Source organism: Betta splendens, chromosome 11 (assembly GCF_900634795.4).
Source record: "Betta splendens chromosome 11, fBetSpl5.4, whole genome shotgun sequence".
Taxonomy (NCBI): Eukaryota; Metazoa; Chordata; class Actinopteri; order Anabantiformes; family Osphronemidae; genus Betta; species Betta splendens.
In genome coordinates, this window is record NC_040891.2 from 5,291,019 (window position 1) to 5,313,252 (window position 22,234).

The 22,234-nt window shown below is 42.0% G+C and overlaps 3 protein-coding genes and 1 long non-coding RNA gene across 7 annotated transcripts; 2 read left to right on the plus strand and 2 right to left on the minus strand.

Annotated features, from left to right (window-relative positions):
* Nucleotides 1-899: 899 nt before the first annotated feature.
* ldlrap1a (low density lipoprotein receptor adaptor protein 1a) lies at nucleotides 900-9,930 on the minus strand. Of its 2 annotated transcripts, XM_055512807.1 has the most exons (10): nucleotides 9,693-9,930; nucleotides 4,273-4,415; nucleotides 3,955-4,067; nucleotides 3,729-3,843; nucleotides 3,521-3,593; nucleotides 3,276-3,371; nucleotides 2,934-3,061; nucleotides 2,804-2,838; nucleotides 2,546-2,577; nucleotides 900-1,815 (listed from the first exon to the last, which is right to left on the minus strand). In XM_055512807.1, the coding sequence occupies exons 1-10, from the start codon at nucleotides 9,775-9,777 to the stop codon at nucleotides 1,769-1,771; spliced, it is 867 nt and encodes a 288-aa protein (XP_055368782.1). In that variant the 5' UTR covers nucleotides 9,778-9,930; the 3' UTR covers nucleotides 900-1,768. The 2 variants fall into 2 exon arrangements, with proteins under 2 accessions (XP_055368782.1, XP_029023260.1); XM_029167427.3 differs by lacking the exon at nucleotides 2,546-2,577.
* Nucleotides 9,376-13,505, plus strand: LOC129604821 (uncharacterized). The gene is made up of 3 exons (XR_008696092.1): nucleotides 9,376-9,505; nucleotides 12,719-12,785; nucleotides 13,364-13,505. It is a non-coding gene; the product is annotated as an uncharacterized LOC129604821 (long non-coding RNA).
* maco1a (macoilin 1a) lies at nucleotides 10,658-19,013 on the minus strand. 2 transcript variants are annotated; one of them, XM_029166864.3, is made up of 11 exons: nucleotides 18,780-19,013; nucleotides 17,661-17,802; nucleotides 17,262-17,388; nucleotides 16,969-17,092; nucleotides 16,680-16,858; nucleotides 14,953-15,496; nucleotides 14,471-14,629; nucleotides 13,869-14,051; nucleotides 13,644-13,764; nucleotides 13,348-13,522; nucleotides 10,658-12,753 (listed from the first exon to the last, which is right to left on the minus strand). In XM_029166864.3, the coding sequence occupies exons 1-11, from the start codon at nucleotides 18,857-18,859 to the stop codon at nucleotides 12,551-12,553; spliced, it is 2,037 nt and encodes a 678-aa protein (XP_029022697.1). In that variant the 5' UTR covers nucleotides 18,860-19,013; the 3' UTR covers nucleotides 10,658-12,550. The 2 variants fall into 2 exon arrangements, with proteins under 2 accessions (XP_029022697.1, XP_029022698.1); XM_029166865.3 differs by lacking the exon at nucleotides 18,780-19,013 and adding an exon at nucleotides 18,599-18,749.
* Nucleotides 19,014-19,021: 8 nt separating this feature from the next.
* On the plus strand, nucleotides 19,022-21,858 carry srfbp1 (serum response factor binding protein 1). Of its 2 annotated transcripts, none has more exons than XM_029166866.3 (3): nucleotides 19,022-19,157; nucleotides 19,775-20,341; nucleotides 20,480-21,858. In XM_029166866.3, exons 2-3 carry the CDS (start codon nucleotides 19,775-19,777, stop codon nucleotides 21,731-21,733), a joined length of 1,821 nt encoding a protein of 606 aa, XP_029022699.1. In that variant the 5' UTR covers nucleotides 19,022-19,157; the 3' UTR covers nucleotides 21,734-21,858. The 2 variants fall into 2 exon arrangements, with proteins under 2 accessions (XP_029022699.1, XP_029022700.1); XM_029166867.3 differs by having other exon boundaries at nucleotides 19,029-19,157; nucleotides 19,771-20,341.
* The last annotated feature ends 376 nt before the right edge of the window (nucleotides 21,859-22,234 follow it).

Below are 22,234 nucleotides of genomic sequence, written 5' to 3' on the forward strand. Positions count from 1 at the left end.
TACGTTTGTAAATTTGTCTGATTGGCAGCTTTTACTCAATCAGTCCCTTGATGAGCCCAAAGTCCTTGTCTGTCGTTCTCTACGTGCCTGGACCGCTGTACCCGCCTCCTCCGTGACAGAAGGCCTGGATCTCGGTGTGCGTCAGCTTTCATCAAACTTACAGAGAGGGAGACACAGTTGCTGCTCCCCGTGAGGGCAGACTGTTAAATAATGCAGGTGGTTAAGTAAAGCTTGTCAGGACGAATTGTAACGCGGCGCCTGATTCACTGAGCCGCAGCCTGCCGAGAAGAGAGCGTGTGACTTTCAGCCGTCTGTAGCCGTGTTCCCCCACGTGGGCTGAATACAGAACGTGGCAGGGAGCGGGTGTGTGGGAGTCGGGTGGTGGTGGTGGTGGGGGGGGGGGGGGGGGGGGGGGGGTGACGCATCATGTCAGAGGGGTTCGCTTTTTAACAACAAGCACTTTCAGAGTTAATCAAGTTGCACTGTGTGACCTACACCGTCACTTTGAGTGGAGACGCAGGCAGAGGAAGGAAGTAGATAATAATGACATCATCGCTCGACAACTGAGAGACAGGCGCCTGTCTTGGTCCTGCGCTGAAGATGTGACCAGCATTAGACGCTAAACATTCAAGTAGCAGCTCATTCAATTGCAGTGTGTGGGTTTCTTTGGACAGCACAAGACCGCCCCCTGCTGCCATTTATAAGAAACTGCACCATTTGTTTCTGAAAGCAGAAACTACATGGCAAGTGTGACAGCAGGGTGGCAATAAAAGACACATCTAGTGGGAAACTTATGAAAACAAGATAATTCTTGACTTCCAGCATAATTAAATCTCCATCTTCCTCTTATAAAGTCTGAGTGTTACTAGCATCCACCTATAGACAGATAGAGCAAAGGATACAGTTTCATGAATACATTTTATTTCTATAAACTGCTGATTATAGTTTACATTGTAATGGTGACACCAGAGTATGAAGGCACATGGGCTTCATTTAAGAGACTGGTGTTACACTGCAGAGCACAAGTGCCTGTAACAACATGGCTTCAATGAGCCCAGTGTCCATTGAGTAAAACACAACACCTACATCCATTTTTAGATTCTAGAAAATAAAACAACTTTCTGTTTACATCCAAGGTGGAAATCCAACTCCTCACATCAGCCAATTGAACCAATGCTGTGCCTGAATACTAAGCAACCATTAGGTCATTTTCCTCTTAAAGATGTAGCATAGAATGATTGTCCTGCTCTTATTAATGTTGTCAGTCTGTATTAAATCCTACTCGTCTTTATCCGTAAAAAAATAATTATAAAACTATAAATTATAACTAAACACATTTACAACACAGATTATGATGGCACAAGTACAGAAAAAACACGAGGGTAAACAGAGGACAACGAATACTGTCAAAAAGATGACTTGGAGAACATGTCAGGTGTAAATACAGGAGAGATGTAGTAACCTTAAAGGAAAATCTTATTGCTTTGGTGTGCAGGAGCAGTGGCCTGTGCTGTGTCCGAAGAACCGTCCATGTAACAAGAGCACCAACAAACTGAGAAGGCCAAACGTTATCTCAGTTTTATACTTCTATCCCTTATCGACTTGCTGCAGCCTTTAAAAATACACAGTGGCGCCATGTTATTTTAGAGGAAGACAAAGACGTGACGCTGTCAGAAGGCGAAGATATCGTCTCTGAACGGGCTGAGACCGCGGGGAGCGTTTGCACTGGCGTTCTCCGAGTCGGGCTCGGCCAGCCAATCTTGGGGCGTCACCCCAATGTCCAGGACCTGGGGGTTAGTACGTGACACTGCCAGCCTGAGGAGACACAGGGGAAGAGGGTGAGTGGATGAGGAGAACAAGGCTCTGTGTGCATTTCGTCCTAAAGTAGGTCAATAAAAAGCCTAAAACTGAACAGGGCAAGTCCAGCTTACACTGACCACCATCTGCTGGTGCTAATATGGCAGCAGAAACTGGAGGGACCGGCTGAGGAAATACAGAGTTGAACTGAGGTGTATCATCACAAAATTACAAGTTTCTTTTCCAGTACGACAAAAAAAGTATTATTGCAAATAGAAATGTTGATGTACTTTTTAAGACTCTAAGTACACACTGCAGTTTTATTTTTATAATGGATATGTAATGTTTGTTGATCTGCCTGCTATAGATGAATTAGTTCATATGTGGATCTCAGATGTGTAGAACTGGAACTCAAACTGACCCATTTCAAGGCTTTGCCTAAATTGATGATTGGACTCAGATACACCCGGATCAGCCACTGTAGTCAACTAAAAAGTGCACTTACAGTGAGTACTGTGTGTTAACGTGGTAGTAAGTAAAACCTCAGGCTGTGCCTCCAGACCAACAACCTCTCTGACCAACTGCCCCCCCACAGCCTCAACAAACTCATCATGGGAGTAATACACACATAACACCACTTCTTACTATTGACTAAGATGTCTGACCTGCAAACTGGTTAATAGTTAGTTAGTAATGTAGACTACGACACCAAAGACGTCTAACAGTTAATGGCCGTACTCAACTTTACCTGGAAATGAATCATATCTATCCAAAGTGCGGCTGGAGACATAAACACAGCAGATTGAAGACAGTTCAAAGCCAAGTTTGTCAGCCAGACTTCAGAAACAGTCAAATTTCTTGTCCCATTATATTTATTTCTACTTACGTCTTACCTAATCCAAAACCAAGGCATTTTAATGATGCAGTACACACAAATCATCAGTAGGTGGCAGCGTAAAGCCAAGCATTCATTTCCCTTTAGTTAAAATGGTCCAGAATATCTCACCTGGAAAATGCCTCATCCAAACCATCTTCTATTTCCTGAAAAGGGAATCATCCTTGGTTAAGACACTCTAGGGAGACCAAACACCAGCTATTACTTAGTGGTGTTTCCATTTAAAACAATAGCCTCTTACCCAGGCAGGGTTGTTATTGGTCTCAGAGGGCACATGGTTATCCAGCTGATCCTCCTCTACATTTCCATTGGTCTCCACTGCAACATGCACACCATCCTCAAGGTCCAATAGGTTGTCTGTGGCAACATCTGGGTGGACAGACCATATGCATTCATCTATTAGAGTACAATGTATGATTTCCTGCTAATGGTTATCACTAAATGAGGAACAAAATGGGCTGAACGAGACGGGAAATATTAGGTGTTTCTATCTCAAAAGACGAAGAACTATGCAGAGAACATGCAGATGTTGCATTTATCAGTGCTAGTCTAACGTCCCCTCACTCAAACACTCCTGTTTTACCTGTCCCCTTCAGGCTCCCCAAGCTGTTGGACCTCTCTGAATGAGAGCTACTGCTGCTCTCTCCAGCTGAACCAGACTTCACTCTCTTGCCTTTGTCTAGAGAGGTGCGCAGAGACACAACAAAACAGGCTGTTGAGACATGTTTACTACTGATATTGAGATCCTTGGAGCATCAAGGCTGTCTCAAGACACTGATAAAGTGACTCCATCCAGGACTGGAGTGGTGTAAGAAACGTGGCTCCTACCTTCTTTGGTGACTTGCCACAGTTCAAAAGCTATTGTGAAGGCCTGGGCTACTGTCAACGCCACTGCCTGAGCCTGGAGAGGAGCAGAAAAATACACAGTGACCAAATGGACAAAGATTAATGTTCATCCTTCACTGAAGGAGGCACTAAACATCACACATGCTCACAGTTAACGATAATGATAAGGATTATTTTGATTTTTACTCACCACTTTCCTCTTGGAGCATAGATAGGCGTGACACTCCAGGGTCCCATTGTGGGCGTTTTGAGCAATATAAGCAAATACTTTATCATGCAGTTTGTCCACTGTGCAGTAGGATATTCTGCAGGCCAGAGGTCGCAGATAAGACAAAAAAAAAAAAAGCATAGAAAGGGTGTCACGTGTCACATTTCACACAAACACATCAATGCTCTTAGTGCTGCTCTGCACATACCTGTATATGGAGACACTTTCCAGGAGTTTATTGCTTGAGTTTTCGTACAGGACTATTCCCTGAGGGGAAACCTTGAACGCAACCTTCTGAGGTTTCTTCCCACTGGCTTTAGCCTGTTAGATGGAAAATTGTAAAGAGAGCCTTGTTCAGTGACAAATTATTTGATTTAAACCCAATTAAACCTGTGCAGTCTAATTGAAGGGTTTGAGTTTAAGTGCATTAGAAGACACAAGTACTAGAGTACAACTCCTCCACCCAGTGTGATAAGCCTTGTATTAAAACAAGAACAATTCAAAACAGCATGGCTGCAGCGCTCACCGTGGCCACAATCCTCTTCACGGCAGCAGCTGAAAGGTCTTCGCCCTTGGGCTGGTCCACTAGTGTCATGCCCAGGTGACGAAGGTTAAAGGTCATGCCCTCCAAGATCATCTCCCTTGTGTCAGTCCAGTTTTCAGGAAGCTCTAAAAAAATCAGAAAGTAGGTCAATCAATTTGTGATTTGGATGGAAAATGTATTGACTTTTTACAGTCTTGTTCATAAAGTGGTTTGTTGCGTTTAGAAATAGGACGAGATAAAGTCATAAAGAAAAGCTAATGATAGTCACTGTTCCAAGATTATCAATTGAAAGACAAAGTAAAAAAGTGGTTTAATTAGTTACTGTAGATGAAATTGGATCCAAGTTTGTTCCAGTGTATTGTGACTTTAACTAAAGAAATCTCTGAAGATCATTGAGGAAAGTTGTTGATGCTCAACAGGGTGGAAATTTTGGATCTGGAGTTTGAACTTCACCAGTCAATTGTTGAGCAGATTGCACCAAAATGGTTTAAGTAATTATTACCTTTCCCAGGAGGAGCAAAATACAAAAGCAAGGAGCAATAGTGGTGGAGGTCACAAGGAAATCCAGGGTCACATGCAGGAAACTTGGTAGCGACTGATATCATACCACATTAAAGAACTATGGCGGCATGGTAGAACCTGCGAAAACTCGTGGATCATGCTACCAGAAAACAACCATAATGCCCAAGTGTGTTCCTATGAACAAGTTAAAAAAAAAAAAAAAAAAAAAAAAGAAACCTTACAGATCAGCTTCTAAAACATTAGAATAGGCTAAAAACTGTGTGATGCTCTTTTTGCAGCATTAAGTTTTTCCTGAACATTTCTGTTACTGTACCAGTTATTAAAACAGTGGTTTGGATACTTTTACCACACATAAATATGTAGGGATACAAAATAAATAAAAGATTAAGTGAGAGGCGCTTGTGTCATTGGTGTAAGTGGGTTCCCTTTATCTAGTTTTAGGACTTGACGGAAAATATGAGCATGTTTAGGTCATATTTATGAGAAAATTTGCAAACTTTCAAAACACCACTGCATCCCAGCTCCCATTTTAGGTTTAAAATGAGTAACGCTGGTTGAGGGAGATGTTCAAAGCGCTCGATGAAAACACAAATCAGAGCAGATGTAAACAGCCCATGTCGAACTACCCTCTCGCCGAAGCGGAAAAGGAAAAACACTGTATGTAGGTCAAAGGTACTGTCAAAGTTAAATAAATATTTCAGCCCCAAAACAACTTACAGTACTCGACAATAAAAAGCCCACGTGTGAGGAGTAATTATGCAGGAACTGTGACAGGATTAGAGGGAGGTTTGGGTTTTCCTTCAGTGGCTTTTTATCTAAAGATCTAGTTTTGATAATTTTTTTCTGTAAACCTTTACAAGAACAAAAAGATAGCTCATTAGTTTGTGTACTGAAAAGAACAATAAGTGTCCTGTTGTAAGTGACAGATTTTACCTGAGCGCCTTCTCATCAGGTTTGTGTGTGGTGTTGTCTGGCACTGACCCAGTGGCTGCGGTTACACACACACACACACACACTTCCTCAGAGAATGACAGGAGGGAAGAAGAGTAGGAGAAGAAATTCATGCTCCCAGCATTTACCTCCTCTGGGATGAATACCACAAACACTCACACACAGAAGCCAGGACTGTGTCAATGCAGACCAAAGAGAAGGTTTTAAAAGGCTGTTAAAGGCCTAGACAGAATGTTGAATAATGCTTGTTTAAAAAAACAGCGTTTATTCTAACAAATTCTTCCGTCTAAGCTAAAAACACTTCACATTTCCAAATAAACAAACAAAGTGTGGCTTTTACCCCTTCCAATAAAATCCATTTATTAAAAAATAAACTGTTGTGAATAATTTTAGGTGGCTGCCAATTCACCGATCAAGGATGAACATGCTACAGCTCAGGACATGTGACAACCCATGTAGTATATGTACGATATGCAAGATACTTTGCCAATTATGTAAAAGCTTTCATCATTAAAACAATACTTCAAACAAGGCTTCATCAACTGGAAACTGTCTATACTTATGAGCAGACTATCAATAACCAGGAGCAACATCTACCAAACAATGTTTGGTCCAACACTGCTACTGTGGCTTATGTAATCAGATGTTTTAACTGTTATCCATGTAATCATGGGAAGGACATGTTTACATTCTTCTCACTAATAAATAAATTCAAGTTTAACTAGCACAACATCCTGTCTGAGTCATTTCTGTGATTGCCTCCGGGATAAAACCCCAACGTATACAACCCTATATAATGTCACTTTGAATTATGTGTGTTATGCGAATTATGTAACATTACAAGTGATTACAACAACATGGCCCACAGTAATGTTTACCTACTACTTTAACTACAAGTGGTGAGAGTCACAGCTACAGATTTTGGTAGAAAAAAACAAAACACAAAACTTCAAACATCAGAAAATTTCCACGTCCAAGTCAGTGAAACAGCTTTTAAGACATTATGACACTATAAAGTTCCCACTGAACTCACGGACAGCTTAATTAGACAGATCTTTAATGGATAACTGAGGTATGGTTACGCAAGGGTCTACAGGCTGCTCTCAGAACTGAATGGTCAATATTATACAGTACATTAGGTTCTCCTTTAAATGTGGAGAGCTTTAGAGTCAAAGGTCATGTGTACAGTATGTTAAATGAATACAAACCCACTTTATCCTCTGGGTTAAAAGAATTACTGCTGGCTCTAAACTAAATGGGTTTTCTAATGTGAGGGCAATTTAAATTTTTGCAGGACATGTACAGTTAATTAGAAACGCCCCGTCATGTTGTTTTGAAGCAAGAACCTATTTCTTTTATTATCAGTGCTCCATACAATAATACCTTGATGGAAACTGTGACACCTAACATGTTGATCCTAAAGGGCCCCACTGACAAGCAATTCGCATCCTGGCTGATCTGTGTGTCTACACTTAACAGTGGATCACTGTGGAAACCACCAACTGTGGTCCGACAACTCCCAACTCTGTGCCAAGGTTTTTTTTTGTTTTTTTTTTAATCCTCAATTCAACCTCTGCCACATCTAACATATCATTTTCAAATACACTACGTCTACATGGTCTGTAAAATCAGGTTCCTCAGAAAACGGATGTCAGAGTTTGCAGAACACCAGAGTGATGACAGGCTGCTGTGGAAATCTCTGCCTATGAGTAAATTACCTTGTCAACAACATCAAGGATGGGTTTTTCCAGGAGCTGCAGTGTAAGACAGACATTAAGCGAAATTCCTCACACCCAAAATAAATAAATAAATAAATAAATAAATAAATAAAAAAACTAAAACTGAGATTCGTACTTTGACCTGTTGAGGTTGAATTTACCTCACCACATCATAAACTGTCTTATTGGACACACTGGAAGACGCACATCTGCCTATGAGCGTTGGGGCATGCGGACAAGAACTCAAGTTCTCTCTCGAAGTGGGTGCATACACTAAAAAAAGAAGTAAGCAAAACAAAACACACCAGCCAACAGAGCGATAAAAGTCAGTGTTGCTATGTAATCTTTGCCACAAGGAAGCACAGGAGGAAGGGAAGTGTGCGAACAATGGCCAAAAATAACAGTGGACCTCAACCATAAGAATTCGTCAATTCTTCTACAGCAAGTGGGCCAAGATTTGTCATAGGGGCATACGCAGATTCCCACGCTGATGGCTGGTATGGTCACATGCCTCCATTCAGGGAGGGTCCCAGAAAAAGCCTCTTTCCAGCAGACAAGCAGCCAAAGGCTGCGTCCTTGACACTGGAAGTGTGGCAGTTTAAATCATGCAGTGTGACCGCGCCAAGACAAAACAGAGCAGTAAATAAAAAGCTAGAGAGGCCACAAAAAAAGGGGAGGGGGGGGCAGCCCCGATGCTGCTAAATATGTTCTCAACCCACAGATCTGGAGATATTGATCTACCAATACAATATCTGGAGGAAACAAGTGGTTAGAGACAACTGCATTCATCTAAGATCTCCATTATACTGGGTTGGTGGTAAATACGCTGACCCCCACCTGGTCCTCGGGACTAAAGTGAGACCTGGAAAACTGACGTAGGTGATGTGGGTCAGTGCAAATGAAGAATGTGTGCCCGACGGAAGTGGATGACCTCGTTACCTATACTACAATGCTTTACTTATGTAGGACCCGCGGCTGTATTTATAAGAGGCTTTGAGTTCCACTGAACACTGCAGCAAGCGCCGATTTAAAGCAAACACCTCGCCTGAGGAAAAAAAAAAAAAAAAAAGCTTAGTCATTTTTAAAAACATCTGCAAAACATTTAAGAGGGTGGACGTCGTTGAGTGTGATTTGTGAAATGCAACTAGGCCACCTCACAAAACGCAACACATTTCATTTAAACATCACATAACGCAAGTGTTTCTGCGGGACGCGCCAGCTGGATGGACCCCAGAAAAGGCCTTAGCAGGGGGGGGGGGGGGGGGGGGGCGCGGCCGCGGACCCCGGTGGGCTGCTAGCGTTTCAGCCCTGTGCGCTCCACGCTGGCCTTCCTGGAGGAGCCTGAAACGAGAGCAGCTCGGGACGGGGCCGACGGGGGTCGTCCGCCGGCTGAGCAGCAGCATTCCTGGCATCTGCGCTTGGTGACAGGCGGGGAGCTTTCACGTTTCCTCAGCTAAACAACCCCCCCCCCAGAACTTTACAGCCTGGATCAAGTGAGATTTAACTCACAAAGTGGCCCTTGAGGACCACAATGGGCGCCAGGGTGACCTCAGAAGGAGTTTATGTTAATGCTGCACAGTGGGCAGGCTCCCGAGCTATTGAAGGGCCCTTGAGCAAGGCACACATCACTGCAAAGTGTAGTTTGGACCCGGACTTCTTTCTACTGGGAGTTTAGAAGGTTGTTACTGTACTAAAACGCAAATCAAATCCATAAAACGTAAAGTGTGACTTTAGTTTGACACTTTTGGTTTGGTTTGTGCTGCAGCTGCGATATTGTGCGTAGTTGTGAAGGTGCACGGATCAGAACTCCAGAAACCGGACTAACGGCACAAAAACGCAGACTTGCGCAACAGCGTTAGCGTAAAATCACAAAACATGATCTGAAAACAGACTAAAACGTTTAGCAACAGTTGCCGTTTGAAACTGCATTTCGTCGCGTGCTTTCAGTCGCCGCGTCAAACAAACCGAGACGTAATTAAAAATGACCTCGGTGACTTTGTTGGCAACGCAACAATCCTGTTTTGGTAAGTTTCGCGTTTCTAGCGGTAGATTACAGGTTATTTGAGGACTTTGCGCGTTTTTTTTTTTTTGGAAACGTTAATTAAGGGGGAACAGGCGCAGCGCGAAAACAAGTCAACTTCGACGCGGTGAAACTGACGCTAACTGAACCTGGGCTCAAACACGTATTTTGACGTTTGCGTGGATCCTTACTTTTGTGTCTGCCCGAAGTCCAGGACTGCTTCGCCACACTGGGGCTCCGGATAATAGCTCTCCCTGCCGACCTGAGGGCATCCATGTCGGGGCTGTTAAAGTGCGGTGAGTCGGTGAAGTTTGCTGCCGAGTCCTCCTGGAGAAATGTTGTTGACCGGACTGCTGATGGGGAGGATGGACTTGTGGTGCCTTCTCGTGCAGTCAGGAATACCGCTATTTACGAGATCAGCGCACGTGCACGAGCACGACAGAAAAGGAGTGCTGCATTCGTGGGATACGGGACGTTTGGGTAACGTTAGGCTTGAGGCGATTAAACAACCTTCACAGTAAATGCATAACTCATTTACAGTAAAACATTAAAACTACACAAAACAGCATACTGCGTCACTATGTATGTTTGATCACATTATACATTTCTATTGTAGATTTATGTGTTAAATATTACGTGTTGTGTGTGTTATAAAACACTAAAAACCTGTTTTCCTGGAATTACCATATTTTCAAACACAAATAAAAATACACACAGCGTCTATTTAACATAGAGCATTTTTGCGTTAATCTGATCCAAATTAAGGTTTGACGTAAGGCTGCTCGAGTTGTCACTTTGTCACTCAAAAAGCTCTTTCTTACAGATTGACTTTACAAGATGTCCTTAAAAGCAGCATTTCATTTAACCACTGAAGGAGTTGCAATATTTGAGCTTTAGGAATGTTGCCGTCTTGGATATTAAAAAACTGAATGCTAAAATGCTGGAGAGGTTTAGAGTATTTTTTAGAGATAGTATTGCATTTATATAAATGATGTATTTACCATCAATCTTATTTTAAAAAGTATCAAATAGGAATCACAATATAGATATTTGCAAACATAAAGTATACAATGCACAGGACAGTTATGTACATTATCCTGACCACGTGTTAAAAATTTTGTCAATGCAAAAATAAGGACACAAAACAACATGCACACAATTTTAACAGCTTGCACTGCCACCAGCAAGACTTTCTTTAATAGTGATGGTCAAAGTGAAAAGTGTAACACAGCCACCATCACTTTGAATAAAGAAAATAAACATGGTGGAACAATGAAAAGATAAAGCAAAACACTTTGTCACCTTCCCTTCTTTCTACACCCATTTATAAAAGCAACTTGAGAACTCAATTTAACACGTCAGAGCGATCCACAAAAAATACTGATTCTCCAGGTATAGGCCACATGACAGCACAACATGGTCAAATGGTTCAGGGGTAACCTTTTCCCAACACAACACATTTACAGAATCCTTCCTGGCAGAAAATATAGGAAATCAACTGAATATGGTGGGAAATATCAAGAAGGTGCCACAGAATAAATGGTCAACAAATAAATAAATGTGTAAATAACACAGTTAGTTCAGCTGACCACCTGCCTCTTCACCAAGACCAGAATCTTGTAAACACGCCATTCAAATATGTTATAATGACAAAAAAGCACTCCTCTGCAAACATTAGGCTAGCTACATCGATCAAAGTATGGATGGAAACCGAACATCAACACTTGGCACTTAAGAACTGAAATCAAATAAACAAAGAAAACATTCCTCAGTTAATTTACATTGTTGTAAACAACTAAATGCCAACTCTAGGGCATGATAACACACAATCAGTTTGGCTGTTGTTTGGCATACCAAGATTGTGTCACCATGAAATCACATGCACAATGTCCACTGTTATGTTTTTCCTCTAAGCCTGTAGGACTGTGATCAATTAGCTGCAAAACAGAATAAATATGTCTGAGGTGCCTCTTCAGAATACTGACTAGGAATGATGCTGTAAAAAAAATAAAAACTGCCATATTAAAGCGAGGAAAAAAAGATGATGTTGAGGCTTTTAAAACTTGATGCTTTTAGATCCCAGGGTTGCAAAGTATGTGGTTTCTGCATCTCAAAAAAGAGAAACAACAAGGCACTGTAAAATCTGCAAATAATGGTAACGACCGGTTACCTCGACATCATTAAATCCAGTGAACAATATGGCCTAGTGGGTTCGAATTTGGTCCAGAAGGAGAGCGCGAAAGGAAAAACAGGTGAACATAGATGGAAAATTTTGGCAGTGCCAGGTCGAATCTCAACAGCTCAGTTTGTTTTAGGATAAAACTACAGCTGCATCATCCACTTACTAGTAATCATGGAGAATGCACTACTCCAGCATTAGGAGAATAAATAGTATCTGAGGAACACGGCAAAAGTTCAATATCACCGTTTTAGAAGAAATGTACACTGTCGTAACTGAACTGAAGCTTTACAAAACAATCACTGATTTAAGTTAATAGTGCTAAGGAAACATGAATCGTTTTATTTTCATGTATCTCTCACAGGGCTTTACTTTACAGGTGGGTTTCCAGTTCCTATCAGAACTGAAACATGTCTCCAGCCTTATCACATACCATCACTAAAGCAGTCTTTTGAAGTAAAGATCTTGGGATCAGCTCGCTCTGGGAAATAATATGGCTCTGGGGGGTTTTACTCTACACCAAAAGAAGACCAACATAAAGCAATGCATGATGGCTCTGCATTTGACATTTGGCTAACACACCGTGTTGTCACCCCCCTACAAACTGATCACACCGTCGAATGGCTAAATCCCAAAACCCAACGAAAAACATCATACTGTACGGCGACCACCTCTGAATAATAGTTCTCATAATAGAACCAAAAAAAGGACTCAAACAGATATGCATGGAGGGGCTTTGTGCACTGTGTGTGGTAAATTAGAGTGCAAAACTGTCAGGAGCTGTTAACTCAGAAAAAAAAGGCTCAAACTGGAACAGAAAGCTTGAGAAAGAGATAAAGTTCATTGTGACATGAAGTGTGGCTGTCAGAGTCACTTTTTGAGGGGCTGGTAGACTGAGGCGTTGGGGTCCAAAGAGGAGGGACTACTGTCCATGAACTTGGAGGAGTAGTGCGGGGTGACGGGGCTGAGACTGCTGCCGTCTGGCGAGTAGGACAGGCTGGGCATCACCGCCATCACCTCTGCTATCTTCTGCTTCAGCTCTGCAATCTCCTGCTCCCTCTGGTGGATCTGGCCTGGAGGGGATGGAGGAATCAAAGGGTTAAGAGTAAGTTGTGGGAGATCCACTCTTACATGTCACTGCAGTGATTTTCTTCTATGACTGTAAATGTGCCATGCTATATGTCAGCAACAGCAATGGGAACAAATAATATAGAATTTTGATTTCTACACTTACATGTTAGTTTTAACACAGAAAGAGAAAACAAACAATGAGACATATGATCTATGATATGAAGAAAATCCAAACACTAGATACAATGGATCGGAATTTCTTGATCGTAAGACGCCTGCATGGTGCACAGCAGTCAGGAATAGCTGTATGAGTGTGTATCTATCAACTAGGTACAAACACTATTTACTCAGGGTTGTTGGTGGTGTTGTGGTAAAGGCCCAGGCTTATTGATTCTATTTCGAGGATTAGAAATGCTGTAATTATGTTCAGGCATTACGTTTCATTACCAGTTCAGAAACCGTTTCCCAGAGGGAGTTCATGGCTCTGCTTACTTGTGGTTTGGTGTGGTTTCAGTCACTGCTACTTTGGTTCACTGTGACAGTTTAATGACATGGTGGGTACTGTATGTTGCTGCATCTCCACAGTCAGCATCTACCTTGTGCTATCTCTAGCTGCCTCTTGGCGTCACCCAGGGCGGAGAAGAGGTCCAGCTTGATCCTGGTTTCAGCACTCAGACTGTTCTCCAGGTGCTGGGTCTTCTCCTGCATGGCTGACAGCGCAGACATCAACACCTCGGTGTCCTTCTCATTTTCTTTATACTTTCGCAGCTCCTATTTGCAACAAGTGGGAGGAAAAGGTGTCTCACAATCAAGACAACAGAGGCTTTGCTGTATCTTATGCCCAAAAAGGTTTGCACAAACAACCAAACCAAGTTAAACCACATACTCGTACCTGGCACTTGCCCTCAAGGTCCCTAATCTGCTCCTCTTTAACTTTCATGTCCATGCTGAGCTTCTTAAACTCTGTCTCCAGCTCTCTAATACGACCACGCAGAGAATCAGTGGACTCAACTCTGTTCGACAAAACAGAAAAAGGCATGTTATGGCAATAAACGCACTCGTTTCTCATTTGAGTGACTGCAATCACTAACCTTCCTAGTTCAGTTATAATGCATACCTGGTGGCAGCAGCCAAAGCTACGGCTCTGGCAGCAGTGGCTTCCTCTATCTTCTTCCTCTTTCTCTCTTCAGCCAGCTGTTTCTCAGCCAGGGCCCGAGCCTCCTGCTCGACCTTCAGCCGCTTCTCTAGCTGGGAGATGGTCTGCTTATCCTTCTGCTTAGCCTGGACAGAACTGTGGAGCCTAAGTGAGAAAAAATTGGCAGGCGGTTTATAAGCTTGCAGGCAGCTGCAAGCGTACAGTATATTACTTTAATTATCCAAAAATCTTCCTCTAGTGTCACTGCTATGACAATGCACAATACATAAATGAAAATAATGTGTTGCATTATGGGAACTTTGAGCTCAGACTGACCATACTCTGGCAATACTGTAGAAGTCACAGCTTCTGCTTTTTATTTGAATCTACCAACGCAAAACCTTTCAGCGAATCAGCTATTTCAACATATAGATGCTTCTATTCCCATTTGTTATTTTGAATCAGCAGTGATCCATCTTTCTGTAATGTGTACAACAACATGAAAGAAAATAACCAATTCTGTAGCAACTACATCACTGCTGTCAGACCCTGACAATGGTTTTCTTCAGTGTGCATGCACCCACTTGTTCTGTAGTAGCTCGTTGTCCTGGCGCAGCTGGCCAAGTTCAGAGCGAAGGCTGCGGTCCTGGCTGCTCAGCGAGGAAAGCTGTCCCCGCAGCTCAGACTCCAACTGCCTGTTAGCCTGAAGATCTGCCTTCAAGCGCTTCACATCCTGCTCCAGCCTTTCACATAAAAAGACAAGAAGGCAGTTAAACCACTCAGCAGAAAAAAAACTTGAACACTTCAACAATGTCCAGATCAGTTTAAACACAGTTACTTTGTTAGAGAATATATAGAGATGGGAAAAAGTACTGGCTTGTATACGCCAATTACTTGAGTCTTGATGGCTATAAAACAAGTACTGGCTTCAATTCCTGTTATTTCTGCAAAACTCGAGGAAGATGAGATACAACCAACATCATTGGATGTAACAACTGCAGCAAGTGCACCAAAGCAACCAGGCTTTACAAGCAAAATAACATAGCTTCAAACAGTGTAAGCGTACCGTATTAGCGCATCCGGCTTGCCCAGCTGGTTGTTGGGGATGCAGTTTTCCACCGGGTCCTTCTGACCCTTCCCTGCCCCTTTCTGCTTCTTCTCAGTCTTACTGGTCGAGGAGCCCGGCGGCACACTGCCATTTGTAGAACTGTGATTTCGTGGAGATGAGTTGGAAATGGTGCTTCCACCTCCGCTGGCATTTTTGTAGTTCTTTCCTGTCCCCCCAGTCTCCTCTTTCGCAGCAGAGTGTATGTTGGTATCTGCATGTGTGTTTTCTCCTGCCAGATCATTATTCAGTCTCTTGGCGCCAACGTAGTTCTCAATGTACTCTGTCTCCGGTAGTTTGGAGTCCAGTGTGTGCATAATACTGTTGTTATTGATTCCAATCATGTTCTGTTTTTTACTCTCACGCTCTTTTGCTGTACTGTCCTTCCCTTTTTCCCGGTATTCCAGTTCTGGTAATGGGACTGAGGTACCTTTCTTTCCAGGAGGTGCTCCATTTTGGGATATTACTGAGGGTTCTACCTCCTGGACCCCTTTAGCTAAAGCAGCTAGAAGGAAGTGGATATAGGAAGCATTAGAAGTCATATGAAAACAGGATTACACCAACTGAAAACTATAGATTAAAAAAACTCCACAAACACTTTCATGCTTTCTTTTACAAAATTAGATGGTAAAAAAGTATTTAACACCTGATGCAAAATCATCAATGCATTGGTCTGTTTTGTGTAGTTAGGTTGTTGATGAACCTGTGATGTAACTGGTTTTGGGTCGAGTAAAATGGTGTGTGTGTGTGTGTGTGTGTGTGTGTGTCTGATTCTTAAGTATAATGAAGGAGTAAAAATAAAAATGCCAAAATTACCATTGAATTGGCTGTGAAATGTCAAGAAATTATTTTGTTAATTTGTGTTTATGTATGTTTATCCAATCACGTCTCATACCCATGGGGTCGAGTGACTGAGTCTGAGTGTCACCACAAGTGCATGAAGTGCACACACATTGCACATCCTTTGGTGTTTATCAGCTGAACCTCTTCGAGCAAATTAAACTTGTGTCTTCTTAGAAATGTGTTTTTTTTAAGGCTAGGACCAGGTTCAGGAACCACTACGTGTCTGTGTGATATCTCTGTGAGTGGGACATAAACACACATGATAAAGTAAACTGCAAGATTGTGTGTTATCTGTCAAGTTTGGTTTTGGGCCCATAAATTGCAAATGACGCAGGCCGACAGTCACCAGAAATGCCTCATCAGTGAGTAAGTTGTCAAACTTTAAGTCATCATGTTCTTGACAGTTCTTGGTGCTGTACGTGCAAAAACCCCAGCGTGAACATGAGCCAGGACAGAGCCAAAGGCACTAACTCAATTGATCTGAACTACAGGTATGTAGTGCTTTTAAAAGACAGTTATAAGATATTTTACTATATTATAGTTTGAGATATTAAAACATGCCACATGTGAGAAAGCAAGCTGTTAACAGGTGCAATGAATAGATTAATTATTCTAATAAATGCGGTCTTGCAATTCCACTGCATCAACATATGGACATATAACCATCCTTGATGGTTGGGTGGATCTTTGTTAATAGGCTCATTTTAATGGACTAAATATTATTTCTGGAGTCATGCCCCTGTGTAGCACCTGCATTTGAGTACAGTTCATTCCTGTCCATGTTTTTCTGCTGTGCCCATTGCAATAGGTTCTGTGTTTGATGTTTTTGTGCATCAGTGTCTTACCCTCTTCTGCCTCCCTCTCTTGTCTCTGCAGCATCTGTTGCTCTGGCGGCAAAGCCTGCTGTAGCAGCTGCATGTAGAATTCATTCTCCTTTTGCACTTCTTTTTGTTTCCTCAGTCGCATTTTGTAGCTGACGTAGCTCTTAAAGCCGAAGCCCAAAGTTACCACCGGATAGCCGATACTGGGAGATGAAGAGAGGCACTCTCAAACAAGGACTTTATATTTATATTTACCATTTAACACGGTTAAATATGATAAAACCAAAGTAATAAGTGACAATAATTTGTTTACCAATGAGCAGCAAAGGGTCGACATAGGTCTACATGAAAGTTCTTCAGATCTTTAAACCGTATGGCAGCTTCGATGTACACAAACAGGATCCACAGTGACAGAGTTGGCAGACAAACCCCTCTATCTGTAAGAGGGAAGGAAGAAAGCAAAATGACACTGTCTGGTTTAACACTTACCAAAGTTGGCAGCTGTTAATGTCCTGTGCAAAATGTGTCTGAAGTGAAAGTAAATGTATGACTGGCAAAAATAAAAAAAAGAAAGAAAAAAAGAATCCACAGGAATCCTGGACTAACCTGTGTGCCACACATACTGAACCCATACATAGGTGCTGGCAGCAAAAAACAGCCACTGGACAGGGATAAAAAGGAGGCAGATGATGTCTGATGTAAACGCCACACATACGAAGAACACAGAGAATGCCTGAGGGATAGGAAAAAAAGAGTCACGCCGTTAAATACTGCTAATTACTGTGCATACATATCTAGAATGGTGTGAGTGTGTAGTAATTGGACCTCTGCAAACACAAATATGTCCAACTCAATATAAACCTCCAACTTGTGAGGTCTACATGAGTGTGTGTGTGTGTGTGTGTGTGTGTGTGTGTGTGTGTGTGTGTGTGTGTGTGTGTGTGTGTTTGTGTGTGTGAGGGGAGGTTATCGGGGGAGGTCAGCATCAGAAACACAAGCTCTTACCAGCCCCTGATATCTGAAGGAGTCGTAGACACTTCGAATGAAAAGCCAGAATGGCCACAGGTACTCAAATCTGAACTCCAAAACAAAGTCAGCCAGGAGAACTAACACCCAGACCACCAGGAACTTCAGGTACAGGAACGTACTGCGAGAGAGGACAAGACAAAGAGAAAAAGGCTGAACAGAGAAACATGGGAAGGGGCTTTAAAAAAAAGGCAGGCGACGGGGCAGATCTGAATGATAAAATAACCAAACAAACATCACATTTATGCTACAGCACTGTGATTATATTTACATTTGCAAGATGACTTAAAAATTACATTATCAAGTTCATATAAGGCTTTAAGGCAAACAAATGATATTTCAAGAGTGTGATTTATTACTAAAGTAACTTGTGAATCTAGCAATACATCTGATGAAATAGAAATAGGAGACAAAGGAGCTCATATGAGTTCAGACACAGGGGGCTTGTGAGTATGTATAGAGGAGCATGTCTGGGCACGTTACTCTAAGCACAGCTGGTCCTTTTTTATGGTATGACACCAATCAAAGGGAAACAAAACACACTGTATGCTAGCATTAAACCTGCTCAGATAATATATGCGTTTATACGGTCCAGTCAGAATTAACCATTCACAATAAGGTGGGCTATTGTTTCTGTAGCGCGTTTTAATTTAGACCTCTGACAGACAAAGCGCAGGTGAGAGCCCCGCCGCCGGCGTCACCCCAGCCTTCAAAACGAGCGCCCCTGACATTGCTGCTGTCATCTCCAGCGCCAACACGATTTTCCTCACAACTTCATGTTATTTATTTTATGCCAAAAAAAAATAATTCCACGGGGCGAAGTGCCCAACGCGTCACAATGCGTCTCTTTGCTAAACATAAGCTTGCTAAGTTTAACTTCCTTGCCACGGACATCCGATGTATGAAATGCCACACACCTAACGTTAGGCCTATCATTTTGAGAATATGCGGTTATTTTCATTTAGCTGCTGTTAAAACGTTAGCCAAAAACCAAAGCGTGCTTAGATACGAATGTAGCAGAAGCTGGCAACCCCGTCTTGACATATGCAGAGAGGCGCCATTGTTATACAATAACGTCCCTCCAGCCCCTTTTTGTACCTGCTATATATACCCTCGGTGATTCGGTTCCGTTTTAACGGCCGTCGGAGTTTGCTGCAGTCCGCATTGCGCCGCTTCATCCTCCCCCTGTTGATTCACCTGTGATATCGGTCTGGTAACTGTAAGTGGAAATGTCATTCGCTCATCCTAATGTTCACACTTCTTCAATTATCCACCATTGTTGTTGTTTTATGCACATGAAACAAAGAAATAAATAAAAACAGTCCGCGGAAGGCCCTCCCCTTTTCACGACACACTGCGTCCCCTCGCTAACGTCTGACGTCACGCCGTCGCCACGCAGACGCATCAAACATGGCTGCTCCCTACAAGCCTGGACGTTTTTAACAATTTTAGATAATTTACCCAAATACCTAAACGGTGAGTGTAAAAATAACGGGTTACAGTGAGGCAATTTTTTATCGTATGTACAGATGTTCTTATTTTAATGTCACTGATACTACTAATAAGCTACTATCATTTCGTAAAACTTACCCATGCTTTCTCCACCACGTTTGTTTTGAGATCCTTGGACAAGCGTTTAACAACCTTTTCTCATTCTACCCAAGTGAATTTTATCTCAGGTCTATTCAGTTGCAGTATGGCACGAACGCTTTTTTAATTTTAATAACGCTATACCTAGTGTGATACAAATATCATATTCAGATCACTGATTTTACCGTGGAGATCTCTTCATGCTCTTTACGTGCTGAAAGTTTGTTCTTACTCTGCACAAATTTAATGCCTGAGCTGTATATATGTGAAGTTGGTAATATGCAAACATGTCCCGTGTTTCATTTTGCACATTTTTCTTAGTTTAGGTAGTTAGTCAGCTGTTTTTCCTGTGGCTGCTCCAGCAATGTAATCTCCCCACTGTGGGATCAATAAAGAAATAGATTTTGGGAGCATCTTTGAATAATACTGTGCAGCGAGGCCCATTTCTAAATAATGAATGTTTGTATAGGTTTCAAATGGCAGTGTCATTTTTTTCAAGACAGATGGAGCATATGGTGCTATTGGATCAGAAAAAGGAGGTGGAGGAGGAAGAGCGAGAAGAAAAAGAAGATAATGAAGGCAGTAAGGTAGAAGAGGACAAAGCTGAGAAATCTGAAGATCATGATGACAGTAAGGTAAAAGAGGACAACGTTGAGAAATATGGCCATGATGGTGGCGGTGAAGAAGATGACAGAGCTAAAGAAGAAAAAGAAGAAGAAGATGATGATGATGATGATGATGATGATGATAGAAGTAATCACAGCCAGGAGAGCAATGAAGAAGACCAAGATGAAAACACACAGGTTGTAGACAAACCTGAGAAAACTATTAACTTACCTGTTTCGCCTAAAGAGAACAAGGAGAGTGATGTTCTCAACCTTAACAATGAGGTAGTAAAAATGAGAAAGGAAGTGAAGAGGGTGAGGGCTTTGATCATAAGGAAGCTGACACGCAAGATTGGTGCCTTGAAGAAGAAGAAAGGGAAAGACAGGGAAGTTGAAAGAAATCAAAAGAGAGCTGATCGACTACTGGAGGAGATTCATGCTATGAAGAATGCTGCACCTGACCTGGTAGGGTTTATAATGACTTGTTTATTTGATTCTTTATTTTATTTTATTTTTTATTTTTAGAGCAAATGTAATTCATTTAAAAAACAGTTAACATTGTGGCTACATGTTCACCAAATAATTTGGTAATGTCATTGGCAGGTGACCAAGATGGCGTTGCAGAAACGCCTTATTTTTGAACAGGTGTGTAAAAACCCAAAATCCACCATTACGGAGCGGGCCATAGCACGCATCGCCAGCCATCCTCAGTTCGACAAGAAGATCTTGGCCATCAAAACTGCAGTCAGAGCCTTTAAACAGGAGCGGATGAATCCGAAAGTGGAAAAGAAAGTGAAAGGCCAGATTGTAAAGGTGAACCCACAGTCACTAGCCAGAGGGGGAGAGAGTGACAAAGAGGAGGAAGAAAGCACAGAAGAGCAATGGGAAAAGACATTCAAAAAGAACGAAGATGGTGTGCTTAAGAGCGCTGAAGGGGCAACTGTTGCTAAACCTGAAACACAACCAATGAAAGCTGCTGCAAAGAAAGAAACTGCTGATGTTCCAAAGAAAGAAACGCCATCTTCTGGAAGTGTAAAAAAAATTCCAGCTAAAAGCAGTACAGTAAAGAAGCTTGTAAAAGAAAAACCTTCCAGTAAACAGAGTGAAAAAAAGCCTTCAGCGCCCCAGAGAACAAAAAATGAGGAAGACAGTGATTCTGAGATGTCGGATGATGAAGAGAAAGAATACTTTGACGACAGCACAGAGGAACGTTTTCACAAACAGTCCTCCCAGTCAGAGGAGAGTGATGATGATGATGGCTTTTTTGTAGGAAAAGTGAGAAAATTCAAAAAGAACAAGAAGAATACGGAGCAGGAAAGTGGATTAGGGGAAAAGAAGCAGCATGAGGTGAAAAACGATTCGGCTAATAAGGTTCAGACCGAGCTTGATGATTTGGAGGCCAGGCTTAAATCTAAAGTCTCGATGCAGTCTGTTTTTTGTTCCACTCTGTCTAGCCCTGTGCAAAATAAGGGAAGAGGTGCAGGCAGAGGGAGAGGTTGGGGTAAGTTTAGGGGCCAAGCAACAATGAAGGGTGGTCCAAATAGAGATTTTAGTAGGGAATCTAAGTTCCCAAAGCAAGAAAGGGGAACCGAAAGAAATTCAGGCTTCAAGTATAGTAAGCCTGAAGGTAGTCGATCTGAGCCCGAAAGGGGCTTTGACTCTTTTGGCAGAGGCAGAGGTCGAGGCAGAGGCGATGCTGTCAGTCACAAGGATCACGGGGGTCGAGGTGGATTTACCCAACAGGCACCAAAGCAGGCGTTGCACCCGTCGTGGGAGGCCAGTAAGAAAAGGAGGGAGCAGCAAGGACAGATCCAGGCTTTCCAGGGCAAGAAGATCAAGTTTGATGATGATGATTAAACCTAGTTTTTGTCTGCTTGTAAATGTACTACATGGTTGAGTAAATTATGTGCTAGCACATTAGTAAAATGCTCCTGTTGGCTGGTCAACAGCAAACATTTTTTTTCATAAAACAATAGAAATTTGTTTTGCGTTTTCACTGATTTGTCTCTAAGCTGTGAAATGCATCCTTCAGGATTCTCGTGTGTGATATTAATAGTCGGGACACAATTTGTTATTGTTTGACTAACAAATTAGATATTTTAAATACATATTATAAATATATATAAATAAATGTTTTGTCAAACAAATTTACCAGTTCACCATAACATTTTTTTTATGACTGCTACAGTTAAATTGAAATATGTACATTTACTGTATACATTCTGATTGCATTGTTCACATGACACATATTCAAACCATTATGGTGGTTCTTCTGTGTCTTTGTTTGTATTTCATCATATTAACATTTTAGGATAATGTAATACTATTGTTGTCGTTACGTTTAGTACTAAAATGAGA

What these genes read in the sequence shown, in the direction of transcription:
- ldlrap1a (XM_029167427.3), bottom strand. Translation starts at nt 9,777, where the DNA reads ATGGATGCCCTCAGGTCGGCAGGGAGAGCTATTATCCGGAGCCCCAGT. An exon ending in TGAAGAGGATTGTGGCCACG is followed by an intron (nt 4,068 to 4,272) that starts GTGAGCGCTGCA and finishes TCCATCTAACAG; the next exon opens with GCTAAAGCCAGTGGGAAGAA. An exon ending in CCAATAACAACCCTGCCTGG is followed by an intron (nt 2,839 to 2,933) that starts GTAAGAGGCTAT and finishes TTCCCTTTTCAG; the next exon opens with GAAATAGAAGATGGTTTGGA.
- srfbp1 (XM_029166866.3), top strand. Translation starts at nt 19,775, where the DNA reads ATGGAGCATATGGTGCTATTGGATCAGAAAAAGGAGGTGGAGGAGGAA. An exon ending in AGAATGCTGCACCTGACCTG is followed by an intron (nt 20,342 to 20,479) that starts GTAGGGTTTATA and finishes TGTCATTGGCAG; the next exon opens with GTGACCAAGATGGCGTTGCA.
- maco1a (XM_029166864.3), bottom strand. Translation starts at nt 18,859, where the DNA reads ATGAAGCGGCGCAATGCGGACTGCAGCAAACTCCGACGGCCGTTAAAA. An exon ending in TCAGTATGTGTGGCACACAG is followed by an intron (nt 17,093 to 17,261) that starts GTTAGTCCAGGA and finishes TCCCTCTTACAG; the next exon opens with ATAGAGGGGTTTGTCTGCCA. An exon ending in AAGCCGGATGCGCTAATACG is followed by an intron (nt 14,630 to 14,952) that starts GTACGCTTACAC and finishes TTTATGTGAAAG; the next exon opens with GCTGGAGCAGGATGTGAAGC.